General features: G+C 55.7%; 4 protein-coding genes across 4 annotated transcripts; 3 read left to right on the top strand and 1 right to left on the bottom strand.

Annotated features, from left to right (window-relative positions):
• Positions 1 to 612: 612 nt before the first annotated feature.
• BO70DRAFT_430838 (ABC transporter ATP-binding protein) lies at positions 613 to 5,098 on the top strand (the record flags this gene model as incomplete). Its single annotated transcript, XM_025548186.1, has 11 exons — positions 613 to 720; positions 786 to 866; positions 924 to 1,039; positions 1,095 to 1,149; positions 1,203 to 1,804; positions 1,858 to 2,449; positions 2,518 to 3,097; positions 3,155 to 3,327; positions 3,373 to 3,902; positions 3,962 to 4,931; positions 4,985 to 5,098. 11 exons carry the CDS (start codon positions 613 to 615, stop codon positions 5,009 to 5,011), a joined length of 3,834 nt encoding a protein of 1,277 aa, XP_025397337.1. The 3' UTR covers positions 5,012 to 5,098.
• A 1,774-nt stretch (positions 5,099 to 6,872) lies between these two features.
• Positions 6,873 to 7,250, top strand: BO70DRAFT_398229 (uncharacterized protein; the record flags this gene model as incomplete). The annotated part of the gene is made up of 1 exon (XM_025546765.1): positions 6,873 to 7,250. The coding sequence occupies one exon, from the start codon at positions 6,873 to 6,875 to the stop codon at positions 7,248 to 7,250; it is 378 nt and encodes a 125-aa protein (XP_025397338.1).
• A 2,943-nt stretch (positions 7,251 to 10,193) lies between these two features.
• BO70DRAFT_363953 (uncharacterized protein) lies at positions 10,194 to 11,525 on the top strand. Its single transcript, XM_025543686.1, has one exon. The coding sequence runs from the start codon at positions 10,278 to 10,280 to the stop codon at positions 11,289 to 11,291; it is 1,014 nt and encodes a 337-aa protein (XP_025397339.1). The 5' UTR covers positions 10,194 to 10,277; the 3' UTR covers positions 11,292 to 11,525.
• Positions 11,526 to 13,426: 1,901 nt separating this feature from the next.
• fphA (putative sensor histidine kinase/response regulator) lies at positions 13,427 to 17,235 on the bottom strand. Its single transcript, XM_025543687.1, has one exon. It carries the CDS (start codon positions 17,127 to 17,129, stop codon positions 13,458 to 13,460), a length of 3,672 nt encoding a protein of 1,223 aa, XP_025397340.1. The 5' UTR covers positions 17,130 to 17,235; the 3' UTR covers positions 13,427 to 13,457.
• Between the last annotated feature and the right edge of the window lie 1,782 nt (positions 17,236 to 19,017).

Raw genomic sequence — 19,017 nt, forward strand, 5'->3', positions numbered from 1 at the left:
ATGACGAGTCGACTCGGCCGAAGACCGTGAATCCCTAGTTGGCTCCCAGGTTACTTCCGGTTGCTTTCGGGTTGATCCGCGGGACAAACAAGACCACGGGCGAGCGCGGTAGAAACCCTAGCACAACAATGTTGTATCCTCCATCTTCCATCATCCATTCTTCAGCTTCCATCTGGTCAGTTCAATAATAGCCCCGTGAGTCAGCCGGGTCGCCATCTGAGTCAACCGCCGTCCGGTTGTCGAGGATATTTTTGTCGAGCCAATAATCGGGGCGCAATGAGGTAGTAGTCGGCGAATTGCGGTGGGGACCACATTCCGCGGCCCCTGTTCGATCGTATGCCAGTCCCCGGATGTCCCTGGCGTCGTGCTGCAAGCAAGGGGCAGGGGACGGAATTCCTAATGCGGAACCGGGCGGGCCCGACCACAAGTCGGTTCGGACTGGAATGGGCATCGTGCCATGCATACATACATCGATCGCGACCCGTCCCGGCCGGTTGGGCGCTGGAAAAATACCCCGGCACTTGGAGACTGCTCTCAAAAGCCCTCATGGATGGCTGTTCGCCGTCACCATCGTCGCCGGCTGGGATGCGGGAAACTTCGCCTCCTCCAAAAATGGATCTTGACGCGCGGCCGGCAGAGGATGGCCGTTCAGCTGGTGCAGTGGCCACCAGAAACATCAATGATGCTGAAATCGAGCCTGTGTCGGCGAAAAACTACCTGGTGTGTCTGCCCATCTGACTCGGGCGAATGTATATGTCCAAGGGACGGGCTGACACGCTGCGCAGCGGATCCTGTCGTATGGCGCCCGCGATGGCGGCATTGTGGCCATCGCCCTGGGTCTATTTTGTGCCATGGGCTCAGGAATCGTAAGCTAGGCCATGAGCTGGTATCCAGACTTGACTCACTGATGATACCTTGGCCAGGCTCTCCCGTTGATGAACATCGTGTTTGGGAAGCTGGTCGGCACGTTCACCCAGTATTTTGTCCCCGGCAACAGCGTCAGTGAGCAGAGCTTCAAATCTACCGTCGACAAAGACAGGTCAGGAGCCAGTGTCCATGGATCTCTAAAAGCCCAGGCTAACCCCCGCCCTTAGTCTCTATATTGTGTACATTTTTGTGGGCAAATTCGTGCTCACCTATGTTTCCATGGTGAGGCAGACCACATCACGTTCATGGGCGCATAGCTAACGCAAAAGCTGCAGCTCTCGTTCCGAATCGTCAGTCTTCATGCATCGGCTGCCTTGCGCTTGGAGTACACGCAGGCTCTGTTTGCTCAGCCCATCAGTAAGCTGGACGGGATTCCCGTGGGAACGATCACCAATGCCATCACCGGGCTCTCCAACACCATTCAGCAAAGTGTCTCCGATCGGCTTGCTGTGCTGTTTCAGGGCCTAGCCCTTCTCATATCAGCTTATGCGATCGCATTTTCGTACTCCTGGGCGCTCACGCTTGTGGTCAGTTCCGCCCTCCTGTTTGTTGTTCTGGGATACTCGGTCACAGTCCCTTTGCTGGTCAAGGCACAGCAGGGTGTGGACAAGGCCGATGACCAACATGCTTCGGTCGCCGCAGAAGTATTCAGCTCCGTCCGTACGGTATTTGCGCTAGGTGCAGAGGCGTCGCTAACAAGGAAGTATGTCGGATGGACGGAAGAGGCTCAGCGACGGGGCCTCGGGATATCCGTCGTGCTGGGGTTCCATCTCGCTCTGCTTTTCTTCGCTCTCTACTGCAGCTTTGCCCTGGCGTTTTGGTATGGTCTAAAGCTGTATCGGGATGGTCATATTGCGAGCATCGACATTGTTATCACGTAAGGCCGATGGCCCCGGGTCATCGAGCGACTCTCCTTCTGACGATCTGCAGGGTGTTCTTTTCCGTTTTAATTGTGGTCGGCATTCTGGGTAATATAGGGAACCCGATCATTATTATTTCAAAGGCCGTCAGCGCTTCCGGGGGACTTTTCGCCATGATAGACTCCGAACGGGTCCCAGTCGATGGCCTTCGCGACGCAGATGTGGCCGGTCAGTCAGATATCACATTTGATAACGTGACGTTTGCCTACCCGACACGTCCAGATATCAACGTTCTGAAAGGCTTTAATGCTCGCATGCAGAAAGGTAAGACGACTGCCCTGGTGGGGGCCTCCGGGTCGGGAAAGAGCACGGTTGTGGCGTTGATCGAACAGTGGTACCGACTCGGGAACGGGGATGGAAGCATGGGGAATATCCATGTCGGACAGCATTCGATCAGTGACTTGGATACAAAGTGGTGGAGATCTCGCATCGGCCTGGTGCAGCAAGAGCCTTTCCTGTTCGACGACACGATCTACAACAATGTTTCTTTCGGACTCATTGGGTCTGAGTGGCAGAATGAGACCGAGGAAAAGAAAATGGCATTGGTTGTCCAGGCATGCAAGGAAGCGTATGCGGACGAATTCATCCAGCGTCTTCCACTGGTATGTAGCATCCTTCCGGTTTTTGTGACATGTTGCGTCTTCCGCGCGGCTAACGCGACCGCGCGAAGGGATACTCGACGGTCGTCGGTGAAGGAGGTATCACCCTCAGCGGCGGTCAGCGCCAGCGTCTCGCCATTGCGCGTAGTATTGTTAAAAGCCCGCCAATCCTGATCTTGGACGAGGCGACGAGCTCGATTGACGTTCGTGGGGAGCGGTTGGTCCAGTCGGCCTTGGATCGTGTGTCGAAGGATCGCACAACAATCATCATCGCTCATCGTCTGTCAACAATTCATCGAGCAGACCACATCATCGTGATGGCCAACGGAATGGCCACCGAGGAGGGTTCCCATAGCCAGCTGCTCGCGATGGGAGGTGCATATCATAGCCTTGTCCATGCCCAGCAGTTGGACCCTCCCTCTGAGCTTTCTGCAGGAGCGGAGGATGAGCATGACTCCCCAAAAGAGAACCTCCAGGCCGAGGAATACCCTGTCATTCAATTTGACGTTGTTGAGGGCGAGGGCGATGGGGTTCAACCGATGGAGAGGAAGGGCACGGGGTTCTTGAAAGGCTTTGTGACTGTGTTTAGGGAGCAGAGCAATCACTGGGTACTGTATCTATTGACTCTCCTGGGGGCACTTGGTTCAGGAGGTGAGTTTCGTGAGCTCCGCAGCATTGGTTTCGCCTACTGATCCATGGCTTTCGCAGCGGGGTTTTCCCTCCAAAGCTGGCTCGTTGCACGGCTGGTACAGGTCTTCCAGTTCACAGGTCAAAAGCTTGCCGATGCCGCCAATTTTTGGTCGCTCATGTTTTTTATCCTCGCCCTAGCGATGGGGGTTTGCTACTATGTGGTCGGAATGGCATCGAATTCAATATCCATGGTAGGTATGCAGTCGTTCTGGTTCGGTGGTACTGACAGGCGCCAGTTTGTGGCATCTGCCTATCGGCAGGAATATTTCCTGAACCTTCTGCGGAAGCCCGTGTCGTACTTTGACTCGGACGCCAACTCTTCAGGTACACTCGTTTCTCGGCTGTCCATGGACCCCAAGCAGCTTCAGGAGCTGTTCGGGCCTACAGGGGCTTTCCCGTTGATCTCCATCTTCAATATCGCTGGGTGCGTCGCGATATCCTTTGCATTTGGCTGGAAGCTGGCTGCCGTGGCGTTCTTTGCCGCGATGCCATTCCTGTTCTTTGCGGCCTTCATGCGAATTCGCTACGAGATCATGTTCGAGGCCATGAATGCCGAAGTGTACGCGAACAGCTCAAAGTTGGTCCTGGAGTCGATAAGAGGGTTCCGGACGGTGACGGCACTGACCATGGAGGATCAAATTATTCACAAATACTCAGAACTATTGAAGGATCAGCGGAGGAAGGCTATCCGCAAGGCCTGGATAGGAACCTTGGTGTATGCGTTTTCAGACAGCGTAGAGTTGTGCGCGATGGCACTGACGTTCTGGTATGATCCTATGTCATCTTGCTTTCAATTTCGAACTTGCCTAATGCAGTGGGCTTTAGGTACGGCGGACAACTTCTCGCCTCCCGGGAATACGGGACGGTTGCTTTTTTCGTCGTGTATATCGCAATCATCCAAGGAGGGCAATCGGCCGGGCAGTTCTTTAGCTTTGGTCCGAACATCGCGCAGGCCAAGGCCTCAGCGAGTCGTATTCTAGCCGAGAGAGCAGACTCCAACGAAACACAGCCGGAGACTCAAAGAAAAATGGTGCCCTTTGACCCCAGCCATGGCGCTGACATTGAGTTCCGCGGAGTCGCCTTCCAGTATCCGATGCGTGCTACGCCGACATTCCTCGACCTGAATATTTCGATTCCCAGCGGAGGATTTGTTGCCTTTGTGGGCGCGTCTGGCTGCGGCAAATCCACGATTATCTCGCTACTGGAGCGGTTCTACGAACCCACCGCCGGGACCATTCTTCTTGGTGGACGGGACATCCGCTCCATCGAACTGCCCTCCTATCGTCGCGCTCTGTCCCTGGTGCCTCAGGAGCCCCGAATCTTTGGCGGGACGGTCCGGGACAACCTCCTCCTCGGCCTGGAGGCGACCGGCGAAGAGTTGGAAGAGGCTATGATCCAGGCCTGCCAGGATGCGGAGATCCACGACTTCATCATGTCCCTTCCGGAGGGATACGCCACAGAACTCGGTATCAACGCGCAATCCTCGCTCAGCGGGGGTCAAAAGCAGCGGCTGTGTATCGCGCGGGCACTGCTGCGAAAACCCCGACTGCTGCTGCTCGATGAGGCAACGTCAAGTCTAGACTCGCACTCCGAGAAGATCGTGCAGAGGGCTATGGAACGCCTGGCCGCCAAGCGAGACATAACGATCATTGCCGTCGCGCATCGATTGGCCACCATCCACAAGGCGGATATGATCTTGGTCTTCGGCGAGAACTCTACCGGGCCGGGATCGGGAATCCTGGAGATGGGAGGCCACCATGACCTGCTGCGGCAGAAGGGGGTGTATTGGGAAATGGTGAGCATGAGTCCTTCCAATAGTTCGACGGTCGCGTTGCTAATCCTAGGCAGTGTCAAGCACAGGCGTTAGACCAGTAGCTCTGGGCAGGGACTGCCTGGCGATTGAGGGATCACAGTGTAGATAGAAAATCGGTGCAACCATTGAATGTGGATACTAGAATTCCGTCCAGGGCGGGGGGGGGGGTCTGTCCGGATGCGGGAGGGCCTGCTAGCCTGGTGGAGAGGGTGGTGAGACTGTGGGAGGGATGGTGGAGCCCACAAACGTAACTCAATAACTAATTCACGAAGGTCCGTCGGATGTCTATTTCCGGCGCGGCGAAAGACATGTCTCGCAAGATTTTTTAGAGGGAATCGGGGAGTGGAGAGATGCGTCGAAGCTTAGACCTGAGACAGGTGGATTGAGAGTGAGAGGAGAAGAGGCGAGAAGAGAAGAGAAAAGGAAAACAAAACTACGGAGTTGTAGACGAGGCGACGAGGCGGGTCCTTTTCAGCCTGAGGCAAAAGGGGGCTTGGCAACGCCTGCTCCCTCAGGTGTCAAGGCCTCCCCAGTACCAACTGCCTGAGGCATTCGTCTCCGTCTTTCCCTCCCTCCCTCCCTCGCTCTCTCCCTCTTCCCTCTTCCCTCCTCCCTCCTCCTTCCTTCTCCCATGCCATAGACTATACAATGGCCCTTGCGGCGCAAGTTAGCTATTCTGTCAACCACCAATCCCACGCCGTTACACCTGCACAGCATGGCCGTCTAGACACCCCCCAATTCATCGGATCTGTGCCCCCCCAGCCCCGAATGCTACGTCGTGACCCTGAGTGAGACCCGGTCCCCTTTATGACACCGGGGCAACACGCCATACAACCTGCTTCGGACAAAACAAAAGTCCCCCACTAAACACCGCTTATGCCTTTCTTCTGGCATCTATCCGGCCGTCCCCCGCCGCGTTGGACCCTGCCAGAGGGCTTAAACTCAAAAGAGGAACCATCGATGTGGTGTCTCACTCTTCTGATCGACACCAACCCCCGTCCCCCAGTGGACGATGGATCTCCGGGGACTCCGGGGACTCCGGGGTTCGCTGCCAGAAGATGGGATTGTGGGGAGATCCTCCTTCCCGCCATCTTAAATTAGCATCCTCCCATCCAAGACAGCGAGCTCGTATTGCGGCCTGCACCCGACTAGAACTCGGATTCCGAGGCAAGAAATCACTCCACACTGTCCATAGCCCAGGTCCATTGCACCCAATCTCCCGACTCACACATAGCTCGGTCGGTCTCCACGATGACCGCGTTCTACATCACGACCCTGCCGGGACATGGGGAACATCTCGTGTTCCTACCAAAAACACGAGCCCCCGCGACCAGTCTGCACCGGTCGGTCCGGGCAGTCCGTCGTTCTGACTTCTGCAGTAGGTTTAAGACCTGCATCCCGGCCTCATATGTCCGCCTCGCGGTGTCGGCCGATATTCGCGACATGTCACCTTCCCCATCCGAATGTCCCTCATCCCAGCATCGGATACGCCTGGAAGGCAATCCGCGATGGTTGCGCCCAATGACGTTGATCTGCGACATCCAGGCGACGGTATACGCCCCGCAGGCTGTCAGGCGAAAGCAACATCGAGTCCATGGCACGCCTGAAGCCTGTTGGGTCGGTATAGACTCAAGTGGTGAGACACGGGCTTACTGATACGAACGATCGAGAATCGCATGACCAGAACATCACCGAATGCCCAGGCTGTCGATAGTGCTGTTCGCGGACATCACCAGAGCAGCACGAAACCCCGGGACAGCCCAGGGAGGGAAACGGGTATAAAGCGGACCTCGTCCCTCGAGATCTGGAGCATCATCCAAGCAGCAGCACAAACCAAGAGCAGCAGCATCAGTCTTCTTCCAATCCAAGCTCCTCATCTTATATCACTACCACCACAACCACCCACCCACTTTAACCGTCAAGATGAAGTCTATCGCCGCCCTCGCCCTCTCCCTCCTCGCCACCTCCATCTCGGCCTCTCCTGTCATCCCCACCGCGACCATTGCCTTCGCCAATGACCAGAGCGGTGCCCAGGGCAGCGCCACCATCCCCGAGGATGGCAGCGTGCAGAACATCTGGAGCCTCTACGGCAGTACCAAAATCGCAGCAGGCGGCGCGGTTGTGGCCTCGTCGGCCCAGCTGACTTCCTTCCAGGCGAACACCAACTGCGTGATCAAGAACGCCAACTGGGTGGTCGTGGGCACCCTGACGGCTGAGCACACGTACCTGGATCTGGACGGGACCTCGAACTCGCTTGTGCCGTTGAACCTGGGCGGCTGGACCGTGAGCTGCACCGTTTAGCTGCACTGTTTGAGCTGGTACAAAATTAGCTACAGCATCCGATCATGGATACGGATGACAGGTTGGGATGATAGATTGTTCCGTGGGATGGAAGCAAGGTGGATAGAATTTGATGGACTGGATGCTGTGGACAGAATCTAGTATTAGTACAAGGCTTAGAATCATATGATTTTGCTGAGTCACAAGTATCCTTGCCTGCACTTCGCAGTTGCGCTCATTTTGATAACACTAAAGTGGTGTGGGGGAATGTATAGTTACCTTCTGGAGACGCAGAAATTGGTCTTCTCCGCAAGGTAGTCGTCAGAATACGCAGCAACTACCACCGCCCCTCTGTGACACTCTGGACGCCATCTGAGCCGAGTGGGTTTGTTTCAGCGTCGGGGTTGTAGTGGCTGATGCTTGGGGGGGGGCAGCCAGGGGTCACGTGGCCGTCAGCGCAGTGAAGGGCCTCGACTTGCCCCTCGTCTCTTTCTTTCCTCCTGCACCCAACAACCGAACAGTCTGTCTATCCGTCTGCCTTGAATCCTGACAGCCCCTCCTGCTCTTTCACCCATCCAGACAAGGCAGTTGATTCGCGCAGTGGAGTTTCCATGTCTCGAGAAAATACCCGACCATTCGGCTAATCGTCCTGGTGTCTGGTTGTGTCTGGTGGTATTTCCCCTCCTCCAACCCCAGCCTCCGGTCTCATGCTTCCGCTTACCTGATGGTGGCAGATTAGCCTTCACAATAGTCGGGATGATGGAAGCTGGAGCGCGTACCTTCTTCACCTTCGATTACGGGATGTCCCGCCTTTCGCACTGTATATATTTTCGCTTATTGAGAAGGGCAGCCACCAACCATCATCTTCCAAACCAAGAGACTCTTCATCCGACCACAACCCCACCAATAGAGACCATCCCTCAGTTTGCAATAGTCTGTTTTGTCTCCTTGCGGCGAGCCCTTTCTAGACCTCCAACCCGGAATGACGGGTTAACGGGATAGTGGAGATACCATTTCTTAGCCCGCGGAGAACGACGCGCCACGAGCTTGGACCCCAACACGATGGCTTCCTATAGACTGCGCTATACTATAGATTCGATAAAGCTTATGAATATCTCGGTTGGCGACAGCGAAAAGAAACAAAGAGAGCGAAGGATCGGATCGTGCTTTCACCCAAGCATCGCGGGGTCAATACTTTCTAGAAGGCCCTAGGCCAGAGGTTCCATTGCGTCAGTGGCCTTCCATCAGATAGTCTAGGTGGGTCGGAGTCCCGACACTTCCCTGAGCAATACCAGAGGACTCTAAGGGCAGGTCTGGGACGAGGACCCATGCGCAGGAACTTACGTGGCGGAGCAGCGCGTTGTTTTGTTATTGATCAATCCTCAGTGGTAGGGGGCTGAACTAACTGCGGGGTGGAAACGAAAGCCCAGTGGCGGATGGGAATGCCACTCGGAAATGCCGCGCGTAGTGTCGCCGTCTGGACTCTTGAAGACTGATATACTGGAGGTGCTCTCTTCGGTGCTGGGCGGAGTTCGATGGAAGGATCCAGTGGCCTTCCAACTCCTCACGTCATTCACAAATAAGGGTATACATCCTAGGCGTCGATCAATGTTCCTCAACTGAGTGTAGTGGTCCCCACTACGGAGGGTCGGACTTTTTATCGACCAGGCGCAATATTCGACGACAGCATTGGATGGATCCTCTATTCCGTGGCATTCAGGGGTCGGGCTTCATGGAGCGATGAGATAGGGTGTGCTGGATACTTCTGCATTTCCCAGGTTCCTGCAAGCCGCGCGAAAGGGTCATAGTGACCGTGGCTGAAGATTGTCTGCCAAAACACAGATCAGTGGCACTGACCACTTCCTCGGATCTGCTGCTGCGGACCACGGACGCCCTGAAGAAGGCATAAACAAGACCCCGGTGCCAGCGCGGGGCTAGCCGAGGATAGAATGACGAGCTACTACTATCTATTACTAGAGCAAGACGATCGCAAGCCGTGGGTGAGGACCCCGATTTGTCGGAAGAAACATCCCCGTGTCACGGCCACGGACCAACAAGCAATCCGTGCATCACCTTCTTTGTTCCTCACGGGCCCGAGCGCACCGGCGGTTCCAGAGCTGGTGGTCCGTGTCTATCTGGCAGTCATTCTGTCAGTCATCCAGTTACCCACCCCCGGGCCATTGGCAAGCAGGGACGGGGATCGGATCATAATGTACCTGCATTCCCTGGTCTGGAGTATTAACCTCCACCAAATCATCCTTTCTCTCCAGGAAAGACAAAGCACGAAGCCTTCTTTGTCAGTCAGCGGAAGCTTGAGTCAGCGGGACAATGGAGGGCTATGAAGAGTTCCTGCTTCAAGTCGAGAACCTTCGATCCCCTATCCACAGCCATCGCCACCATCCAGAACCCATAGTAGCACTCACCACCATCCGTTATCCACAATCCATAGCTCAGTTCCCTGCCCTCACTATCACGGCCTCCATAGGCTTTAACATCCCCTCGGAGGGCCCTGCCCTATGAAATGCCGGACACCGATGCTGCGCTACCCCTCTTGGTTCCATGTTCGCAGCTCGTAAGCACCTATCAGAACCTTAATCAACCGCTGTCAGGCAGCGAATCGCGTTGTTCTGGGGGCTGAACCGAACCGCTACCATGGACTGCCGCGTCAAAGCTCAACCTACGATGGCTGTCATGTTTGGGCGACCCTGGCGCAGGCGATGATACCAATACCCTATCTGTCTCTGTGTGATCTGCCTGCCTCGGACGGTCCGTCTCATCCCACCCATACGGTTCTTTGTTGGGGGTCGATCTGAGCCTCGATGGCCAGCTTCTATTCTTATAATCGACGGTTTCTTCACTGCAGGGGTCCCGGCCGGGTCGCTGCCAACAAGCCTCTTTCATGTCACACAATAGAGTGACTGACCAAGTATGGAGTATACAGCAGGGCTGCAGCTGCGACGACGAGCGCAATACGAAGGCCTAGTGCCTTGGGACCAGATACTGGCTGTGACGGCATTTCTTGCCATTGCGGGCTTCGTTGGCTTTGAAATGCTCATCCTCGTCTTCACCGTCTTCAAGCGCCATACGGGCATGTACTTCTGGAGCATACTGGTCAGCATCGTCAGCACGCTCGGCGCAATACCCTTTTGCGTTCTCTTCGTTTGGTATCCCATCAAATATGCGGTCGTCTCGGCCGTCGGCCTCGCCTACGTCTACAGCATCATCAGCGTCGGCAACTCCTTGATCCTGTACTCCCGGATCAACCTGGTTACCGGCGGCCGTCGGCCTCGCTGGTTGCTGTACCTGATCATCGCTAGCGTGGTGGCCTTCCAGGTACCGCATCTGATCCTACTACCTGCGGCGGCCGTCACCCGAAACCCACGCTACATCCAGCCGGAGCTCGTCCTCGGGCACATCGCCGTGGTGGGGTACTGTGCGCGGGAATTCGTCATCTTGATCATATTTGCATACGAGGCGACTCGAAGCCTGCGGCCGCTGCTCTACATCCGAGGCACCAAGACCCGAGAGGTGATTATTTACCTGATCGTGGGTGGAAGTGTGGCGTTTGTGCTCGACACAGCGAACGTGGTGCTGGAGTTCGTGGTCTCGCGACCCATCACGGCGGGCTTCATCCTCTTCGCCAGCAGCCTGAAAGTCAAAGTGGAATTCGCCTGCCTGAACAAACTCATTCGCTTCGTGCATTCTACCGGCCGCGTCGGGTCCTCGGGCACTGACACCTTACCGCTGGACCAAGACCTTACAGCACCGGTCGGGACCGTTATGGTCGCAGCTCCCAAGCGTCGTGCCAGCTCGCACCCTCAATCGCAACCTCAGCCGCAAACCCAACGGCAATACCCTGAAACCACCCAGACCCAAGCTCGCCCCAGTCCACATCCACGTCCTCACCCGCATTCCTCCACCCTTCCGCACGGGGACGACAGCATTTCAATCACATCGGCTGAGTCCGATTCCGTGACCACCCCTCCTCGCGCCCTCACCCCAGAGCATGCAAGCCACGAGCCGGATGTCGAGGCGGCTATGAGCAGCTCCCATATCAGCTAGCATATCCCAAGCACAGAGAACCAACACCGTTATCCCCTCAGTACTGGCTACCCAATGAAGCAACACCCTCATTCCTTCACTCCACAGGTACCCAACACCCCTCACCCACTGAACAAAACCTCCTGCTTCTCACCCCCGAATATATTCTCCCTCACCTTCCCTCTACCGCATCGCAGAGACAAAGGGGGAGTCTGCTGTCAGACCTCGTGTCTACACCCTAGCAACCCCCCCCCCCCCTCCCCTTCACAACCCATATCCTGCACCCTTATTTCCACCCTACAGATATCAATACCACCCCACCCCACAAGTAACGCTGTATGTGTGTATGTTATGTCCGTCAGTCATTCATTTATGTCTCTGTATACGCGCACGTACTCGTATCATTATTATCTATATATTATCTGCCTATTTATGTATGTATTGTATGTATGTATGTATCTGTCCAGTCAGCTTTCTCTCTCTCTCTCTCTCTCTCTCTCTCTCTCTATTTACATTCATATTCATATTTATATGTCTATTTGTATTTATGTCTCTTTTCCACCTCTATCTCCACCTCTATCTCTTCTCTCTAAATCTCAACAACCAGCCGCAGCTCAGGAATAACTCTACAAATGCAAATATTACCAGACCAGGCCCGACCAGACTAGACCCATTGATATCCCTACTCGGTAATGACCAGATATCCTGTATGTCCAGGACACATAGAGATATAGATATAGATATAGATAGATACATACATACATACATACACACACAGATAGCTGTCTTAGACAGAGTACAACCACCAATAATACCACGATTGAACCACAATAACTCACAAAGAGAGGAGGAGTAGAATCGTCCACATAGTCAACCAATTTATTCCATCTCCCATCTCTCAGGATCAGTAATTGATTAAGCAAAGCACCACCATAGCCTCCATTCTAGCCAGATATCACACCATACCCTACCCTACCCTACCCTACCCTACCCTACCCCCCACACAAATCCGACAAACCAGACAACCCAACCCAACCCAGAAACAATACAAACAAGACATTACAATTCACCAAAATCTCTCTCTCTCCCTCAAAATCGTTCATCAGCAGCGCAGTCCAACCAACACAAAGCAAAAACCATAATAAATAAATGAATGATCATTCTGGAAATGGTCAGATAGATAGATACATACATACATACATACGTACATACATATCGTCTCGTGTCATCTGACATTTCATTTCATCATATTATCTCATCGTATCATCGTATCATCCCTCATCAAGAGAATACTAATAATAACACATCCCCCGGAAGGCAACCACCAAATCGAAATCGAAAAAAGAAATAGAAAACGTCCATTTGAAAAAAAAAAAAAAAAACGTTTGATATCTGGCTTGTACGTATGCTCATAGACCTAGACATGAAAGACCATGACACATGACACATGAAGTAATATGACATGACATGAGATAAAATAAGATGGCATGAGATAAGATGACATGACACGACCATGCAATGATGGGTGGGTGACACCAGCGAAACCGAACCAAACAAACCGTCTCGACGGACCCATATCCCAAAAAAAGAACAAGGATCTATGTCTGAGCAGTCAACTAATGGGGTATACATGGCACAAATGGAGGAAATTTTTAAGACGGCGAGGGCGCAAGATGGATATGACTGACTGTGTCAGGTCAGGTCAGTCGACGCCTCGGAATAATCGTTCGTTTTCATCATCGTGGCGGCCCAGTGGGCTCGATGCTCTGGGCCCCGCACTGGGTTAGGGGAAGGCGGGGCGGAAAATATAGGAGGCGGTTGTCAATTTTGAGGTTGGCTGAGAGAGAGGGAGGGAAGGAAGTGGTTGGTGAGAGTTGGTAGGTGAAAGGTGTTTTGATTACAGCTTTTCTGGAGGGGTCGGACTGAACCATCCACCCTGTTCCCAGTCGCAGCCCGGGTAGTAGGTGGCCTGGTTCCGAGGATCGTCCTGTTGGAGGCCGTCAAGGAGCGCGCTGAGGCGCTTGAAGTTGATCGGCTTCATGATCCACCCGTCGAAGCCGGCGTCGACGTACAGCGGCAGGTCCTTCTCCAGCAGTGAGGCCGACACGGCGAAGATCGGGACCCGGTGGTTCCGCCTCGCAATCGGAGAGAGGGTGGCAGTATCGGAGGTCTGCTCGAACTGGCGGATCATCTTGGTCGAGTTGATCCCATCGACAATCGGCATCTGCGGCCATTAGCACGGGTCGGGAATTTCAACCGAGCGAGTCTTACCTGGATGTCCATCAACACAAGGTCAACCTGGGTATCCGCGCGGTAGGCAGCCGCGCATTCTTCGCCGTTGAGTGTGAGATGGACGGTATGGCCGGTTTTGCCGAGCCGCTTCTCTAGGATCTTGCCGTTGATGGGGTCGTCCTCGGCCACCAACACACGATACGTCCCGGGGAGAGGGGGCTTTGGATCGGTAGGGGGAGGGGCAGTTTCCGTGGACATCGCCGGCTCGGGGTGAGAGGTGGGGGGTTCTTGGGATGTCGAGGGCTCCTTCAGCTCCTTCACCTCCGGCTGCTCAGGGGCCTGGGGGGTGGGCGGCAGCGTCACGAGCTTGGGACAGCCAGACGAGGGAAGCTGCGCTTGATCGGCCGTTCCATCGGGGGTGTTGGTGTCCTCGCCGCCAGACTGGCTACCCCCTTCCCGGAGGCTACCGCTGCGCCGCCAGCGTTCCGATGGGGCCGGAGAGCTGTGATCGACCAGCACAAACTCCTCTTTGGCCTCAGAGAAGGGAACAAAGCCCTCCTCGTCCCGACTCGGAGGAGTGGGAAGTTCCGGCTCACCCAGAGGTTCCTCCTCGTCCCGCGTGGCAAACTGCAGCGAGATCTGAAAGCGACTGCCTTTTCCCTCCTCGGACCGGACCGTCAGCTGGCCGTGAGTATTCCGCACGATGCGGGACACCAGGGCGAGTCCCAGCCCGAGGACCCCCTTCTCGGTGGCGTCCTTGGGCGCTGGAGACGAATTGTTCGGATCACGGTCGAAGAAGTAGCTGTCGTCTTCGGCAGATACCTGCTCGAGTTCCTGGAACATGGTCTCCAGTGTCGTCGACGACATCCCCGATCCGGTATCGAGCACCGTCATGTGGATGGTGGCAAATCCGGGCTCGGGGGCGACGGGCGCCCGCCACATTTCCACCGTGACCGCGCCCGACGAGGTGTGTTGGAGGGCATTCGAGATCAGATTGGAGATGGTCTGCCGAACGCGCCTGCCATCGCCCATGACGGTGGTGGGGAGCCCTGGATGCGCGATGGCGGTATAGCGAAGGCCTTTGCGTTGGGCCTCGCCATCGAACATCGCCGTCGCCTCCTGGAAACACAACGGGAGATCGAACAGTTCGTCTTTGATGAGGTTCCTCCCCCTCTCGGTGTTGGTCAGATCCAACAGGTCATTGATCACGTAGATGAGGGATTTCGAGGCGGAGTGGGACTTGGTCAGGTTCTCACGGGTTTCCTTGTCCAGAGCGCCTTCCAAGGCGATCTCCAGATAGTTGATGATGGCGTTCAAGGGCGTTCGCACTTCGTGGGCCGAGTTGGCCAAGAGCAGCTTCGTCAGCTGCGACCCTTCCAAGGCAGCTTCCTGCTGCCGCCACACCTTGATGAATTTGCCGTACACCAGACATAGGACCGCAGCGGTTTCGACCTCCGACTCGGTCCATTCACGCGCCTGGTCGACGACTGTCTCACTCCAGACCTGGAAACTCTTACGAGGCTCGAGGTGCCCATCCTTCATGATCTTCTCATACGGATTGCCCCCCCACTTCATCTCCGTTAGCTGGCCGCGCCGGAAGAAAGCGATGAAGTCTTTGCCGTCGGCCGAGAGGGGCACATAGAGCATCCCCGAGATGTCCTTGAACCCCGGGGGGTAATGCAGATCAATGAAATCCTTCTTGACGTGGTGCGACGCCACCACCGACTTGAGCTGGCGCATCTTGAGAAACTCGATGAGTGCCAGCATCTCCTGCGACTCGGTGGATTTGCCGAGGATTTTGGTCTCCCCGCGTATCGACAGTGCGCCGTAGTCGGCATCGAACAGCTTGAGGAGATCGTCCGAGGAGGCGATGATGTACCCGGAGGGGTTCGCGTCGGTGGGGATGGTGTTGATGAGTTTGCGGGCCTGCAGACGCGAGGCGTAGGAGAGGCGCTCGATATTGCGCGAGAGGGTATCCCCGATCAAGCGGCACATCTTTCGGATGGGGAACGGCACCCGCATGCCGGAGTCACCGTAGGAGTGACAGGAGATCAGGCCCCAGAGGTCACGGGCTCCGTTGATGCTGATGGACATGGAGGACCGGACACCCATGTTGGCCAGGTACTTGATGTGGATGGGCGACATGGCCCGGAGGTACCCGTGAGTCATGTCCAACGGGGTCTCCAGGTCCTCGACGCTGCGACACACCAAGCGGGAGCTGATATGATCCCGGTCGTACAGGAGGCGCACTTTGTTGATGCGATACAAGTCCCGGGCTTGCCGGGGGATATCCGCGGCGGGGAAATGCAGTCCTTTGTACAGGTCCTTGGTCATGCGCATGTCGACTAGCTCGGCCACAACGAATCCGTTGGCCTCGCTGTCGAACTGGTAGATCATCACCCGGTGAAATCCGGTCAGCTCCTTGACTATCCCCACCGAGACGTTCAGCAGCTGATCGATGTTGGTGGCATTGCCCAGCTGATCTTGGATCTGGCTCACGATGCTGAACACCTCCATAGCCGCGGCTTCGCCGCGTCTCCGGCGCGCGTTCCGCAGCAAGCGCAGCGGTTGGCTGATGTTGACGGTGCTGCCGGTCCATTTATCAGCGGTGAACTCGAAGCCCAGCGTATCCGTCGGGGTGGTCGGGGTGTTCCGACCCGCCACGTTGAGCGGGTTGATGCGATCATCCTCCAACTCGAACTCGCAGATTATGACGTCCCGGTGGTCGGGATGCACGTGGATGGCACACCAGAACCGGCGCGGACGGCCCAGTCGGTTATTGACCGCCAGGATAAAGACTTCCGGGCCATCCGCGGCAGGATCGTAGACATCGTCCCGGATAAAGTCCAGATGATCCAAGAGGATGTCGACTTGGTCTTCCTGCAGCAGGTCGGTGAAGCTCTCCAGCGCGAAGAGATTACCGGGGGAGTGGCCCAGGATGGCCTCGGAATTTTCACTGGCCACATGGACCCGCAGCACGCCCTCGGAGGGCTCCCGTAACGCCACGAGGACACCGAAGCTCTGCACCGCGCCCGGGATACGAATGGGTTCATCTTCGCAGGCGCGGAAGGAATCTGGGGTGTTGCCCGTGATAATGGCATGCCCCCCATCCGTCATGACATGTTGGAACCGGGTGGTGAACAGGCCCGGATGATCCGAGTCGGGGGGACTCGTGTCCTTCGCGCCCGTCGAGCTGTCGGGATTCGATGTGGGCGAGCGCACATCGGGCGACTGATGCGACCGCTGCCCGGGGATTGACTCGACTGCACTCTGGGAACGACTCCGCGACGAATCAGTCTGTGGGTTGGAACTGGGCTGGGACTTCAACTGATCCCAGGTGTGCGCATCGATGATGGAGTAGGAGCGAGCGCCACTCCGCGGTGAATGTATAGTCCCCTGGGCATCGGGCTGGGGCGGGCTCGTGGCGGAGGAGGGGTTGACGGAGATGATCGATCGGATGGGGTAGACTCGGTCAGTCCCGCGAACGGTGTCATGGTGCGAAGGGCCTGGGGGATCCTGCGCCGCGCCGGGGCGCTCTCCGTTCGGGGCCTGCGAGACCTCGGCGGTGGGGGGATCGTGATCGGGGCTGTGGCCTGTCGACGGGGCGGGGTCGTTGTGTGAGGACATAGCTGGAAGGGAAAGGAAGGGAGGTCAACGGGGCATTGGGTGGTGAGAGGGAATGGGCGGTGACATCAGCGATGGGAGTGCTCGGCGTCGAACGATTGCACCTTCCAGAGCGCCGGAGCGAGGGGGGGGGGGGGGGGGGGGGTGGTTATGGGTCGCTGGCAAGACGCGATCACACAGTATATAGCAATCGCAAGGGTGGGGGGAGGCGGTTGCGGGTCGATGGATGGATGGCGTGAGGAAGGGCGATAGGACAGAGGACCGAAGGATCGAGGGAGTGCGGTGATGGTAGAGAGTGAGAGTGAGAGTGAGAGTGTGCTGGAGTAGAGAAATCGAGTTAGCGGTGGTGGAACACACCGTCCTGGCAGCCATGCATGAGCGTGCCAGGAGGGAGCCTAAAACATACCAACTCTGGAGGGGAGGGGGGGGGGGTGCACAGAAGGAAGGAGGTACCTGTCAACCACTAGTGAAGAAATGACGCAGGGACGATAATAGAGAGCGATATAGGCGGTGATGTTGCGGGAGAGGTCGAGAGGTCGAGAGAGGGAGAGGGAGAGGGAGAGGTTGACTCGATCACGATACTTACTACTCGTGAATGCTGAGCCCCTCACCATTCACAGTCCAGTCCGACTGGAGATTTGTTCCGGCGCCGTGGGCGCAGAATCGGTTGCTTCGCCGTCTTTTCCCCCGTGGGCGGTGGGTCCACCCCGCCCGCCAATGACCGCCAAAGTACTCGCTGGTCGGGCTACCTATTCGGGCTAGCGCTCCCCCATTGTGGCCAGAAAGTTGGCAGGGACCAATCCGATCCGCGATCGGCCCCCCCCCCTCTTCTCCCCAGGGCTCCCCACCGCTCATCCCGCCCGAGAGAATTTATGGAAACGAAGTTGGAATTTTTTATTTGGCGACCAAAAGGCCGGCCACTCTCGACCGGAAGGCCTTCCTGCCAATCAGAAGGCCGTGCTGCCGCAACCTCGGATCGGGCTAGCGCGGACGCCCTCAACGATAAATTCGGCGGTCGGGTAATTCCTTATTCCTGAGGCTGCCTGGCCTTGCTTGGCCTTTGCACACAAATGAATAATAATAATGGGTGGGTTTCAACCCGCATGGATCAGAGTAAAGGCCCGAGGATGTTGTGTAATGATGAATACGGATCGTGTTCGAAACATGTCCGACCAGACTGTGAAGTCAGCATAACATCATGACGCGATTCTGGGGGTCCGGAGTAGTGAGAATGATGTGAGACTACTCCAATCCATCCCTATGAATAATGCTGATGCTGATAGTAGCAAGTTCCGGGGGGTGGGGGGTCTGACGCAAGTGCCTACTACCAACTACTAGTAGTTACTACTAGTACTACTACTAGTATCTAGCAGTAACTGAAAAAGGCCCCTAATTTGGCCCTCCCCATCCCGGTCTTGATTGGGTCGGATATAACCCGTCCTGCCAGTTTCCAGATCCAGATCCAATTCCAGTTCCAGTTCCCAGCTGACAGGGAGGGAGAGAGGCATGCAGATACTATCTACGCCACAACGACAGGTGCCACGTACGCCCGACAGGGGGGGAAACCCGGCAGGACAATGCGATGCAGCAGCCATCCCGGGAGTCAGGTACGGACTGCCGGGCCCATGACTCGGTGGCTGCTGACAGCAGGACTAAGTATCTAACTGTGTATCTAGAAGATCGGGCAGGCTCGAATGCATCTCACATGCAGGTGGGGACGGCGTTCACGATCGATCTGCCTGGATCATATCTTTTATAGACTCGTACTATAATAAAATCAATAATTAAATAATAATATAGCAGAACAATATTAATTAAAAACTATAATATATTGATCGGAGATACTTACTCTTTATAATTTAATATTTTATCTAACTAGTACTTAGTTATA

The sequence above is a fragment of the Aspergillus heteromorphus genome (assembly GCF_003184545.1).
Source record: "Aspergillus heteromorphus CBS 117.55 chromosome Unknown BO70scaffold_21, whole genome shotgun sequence".
In the NCBI taxonomy this organism is placed as follows: Eukaryota; Fungi; Ascomycota; class Eurotiomycetes; order Eurotiales; family Aspergillaceae; genus Aspergillus; species Aspergillus heteromorphus.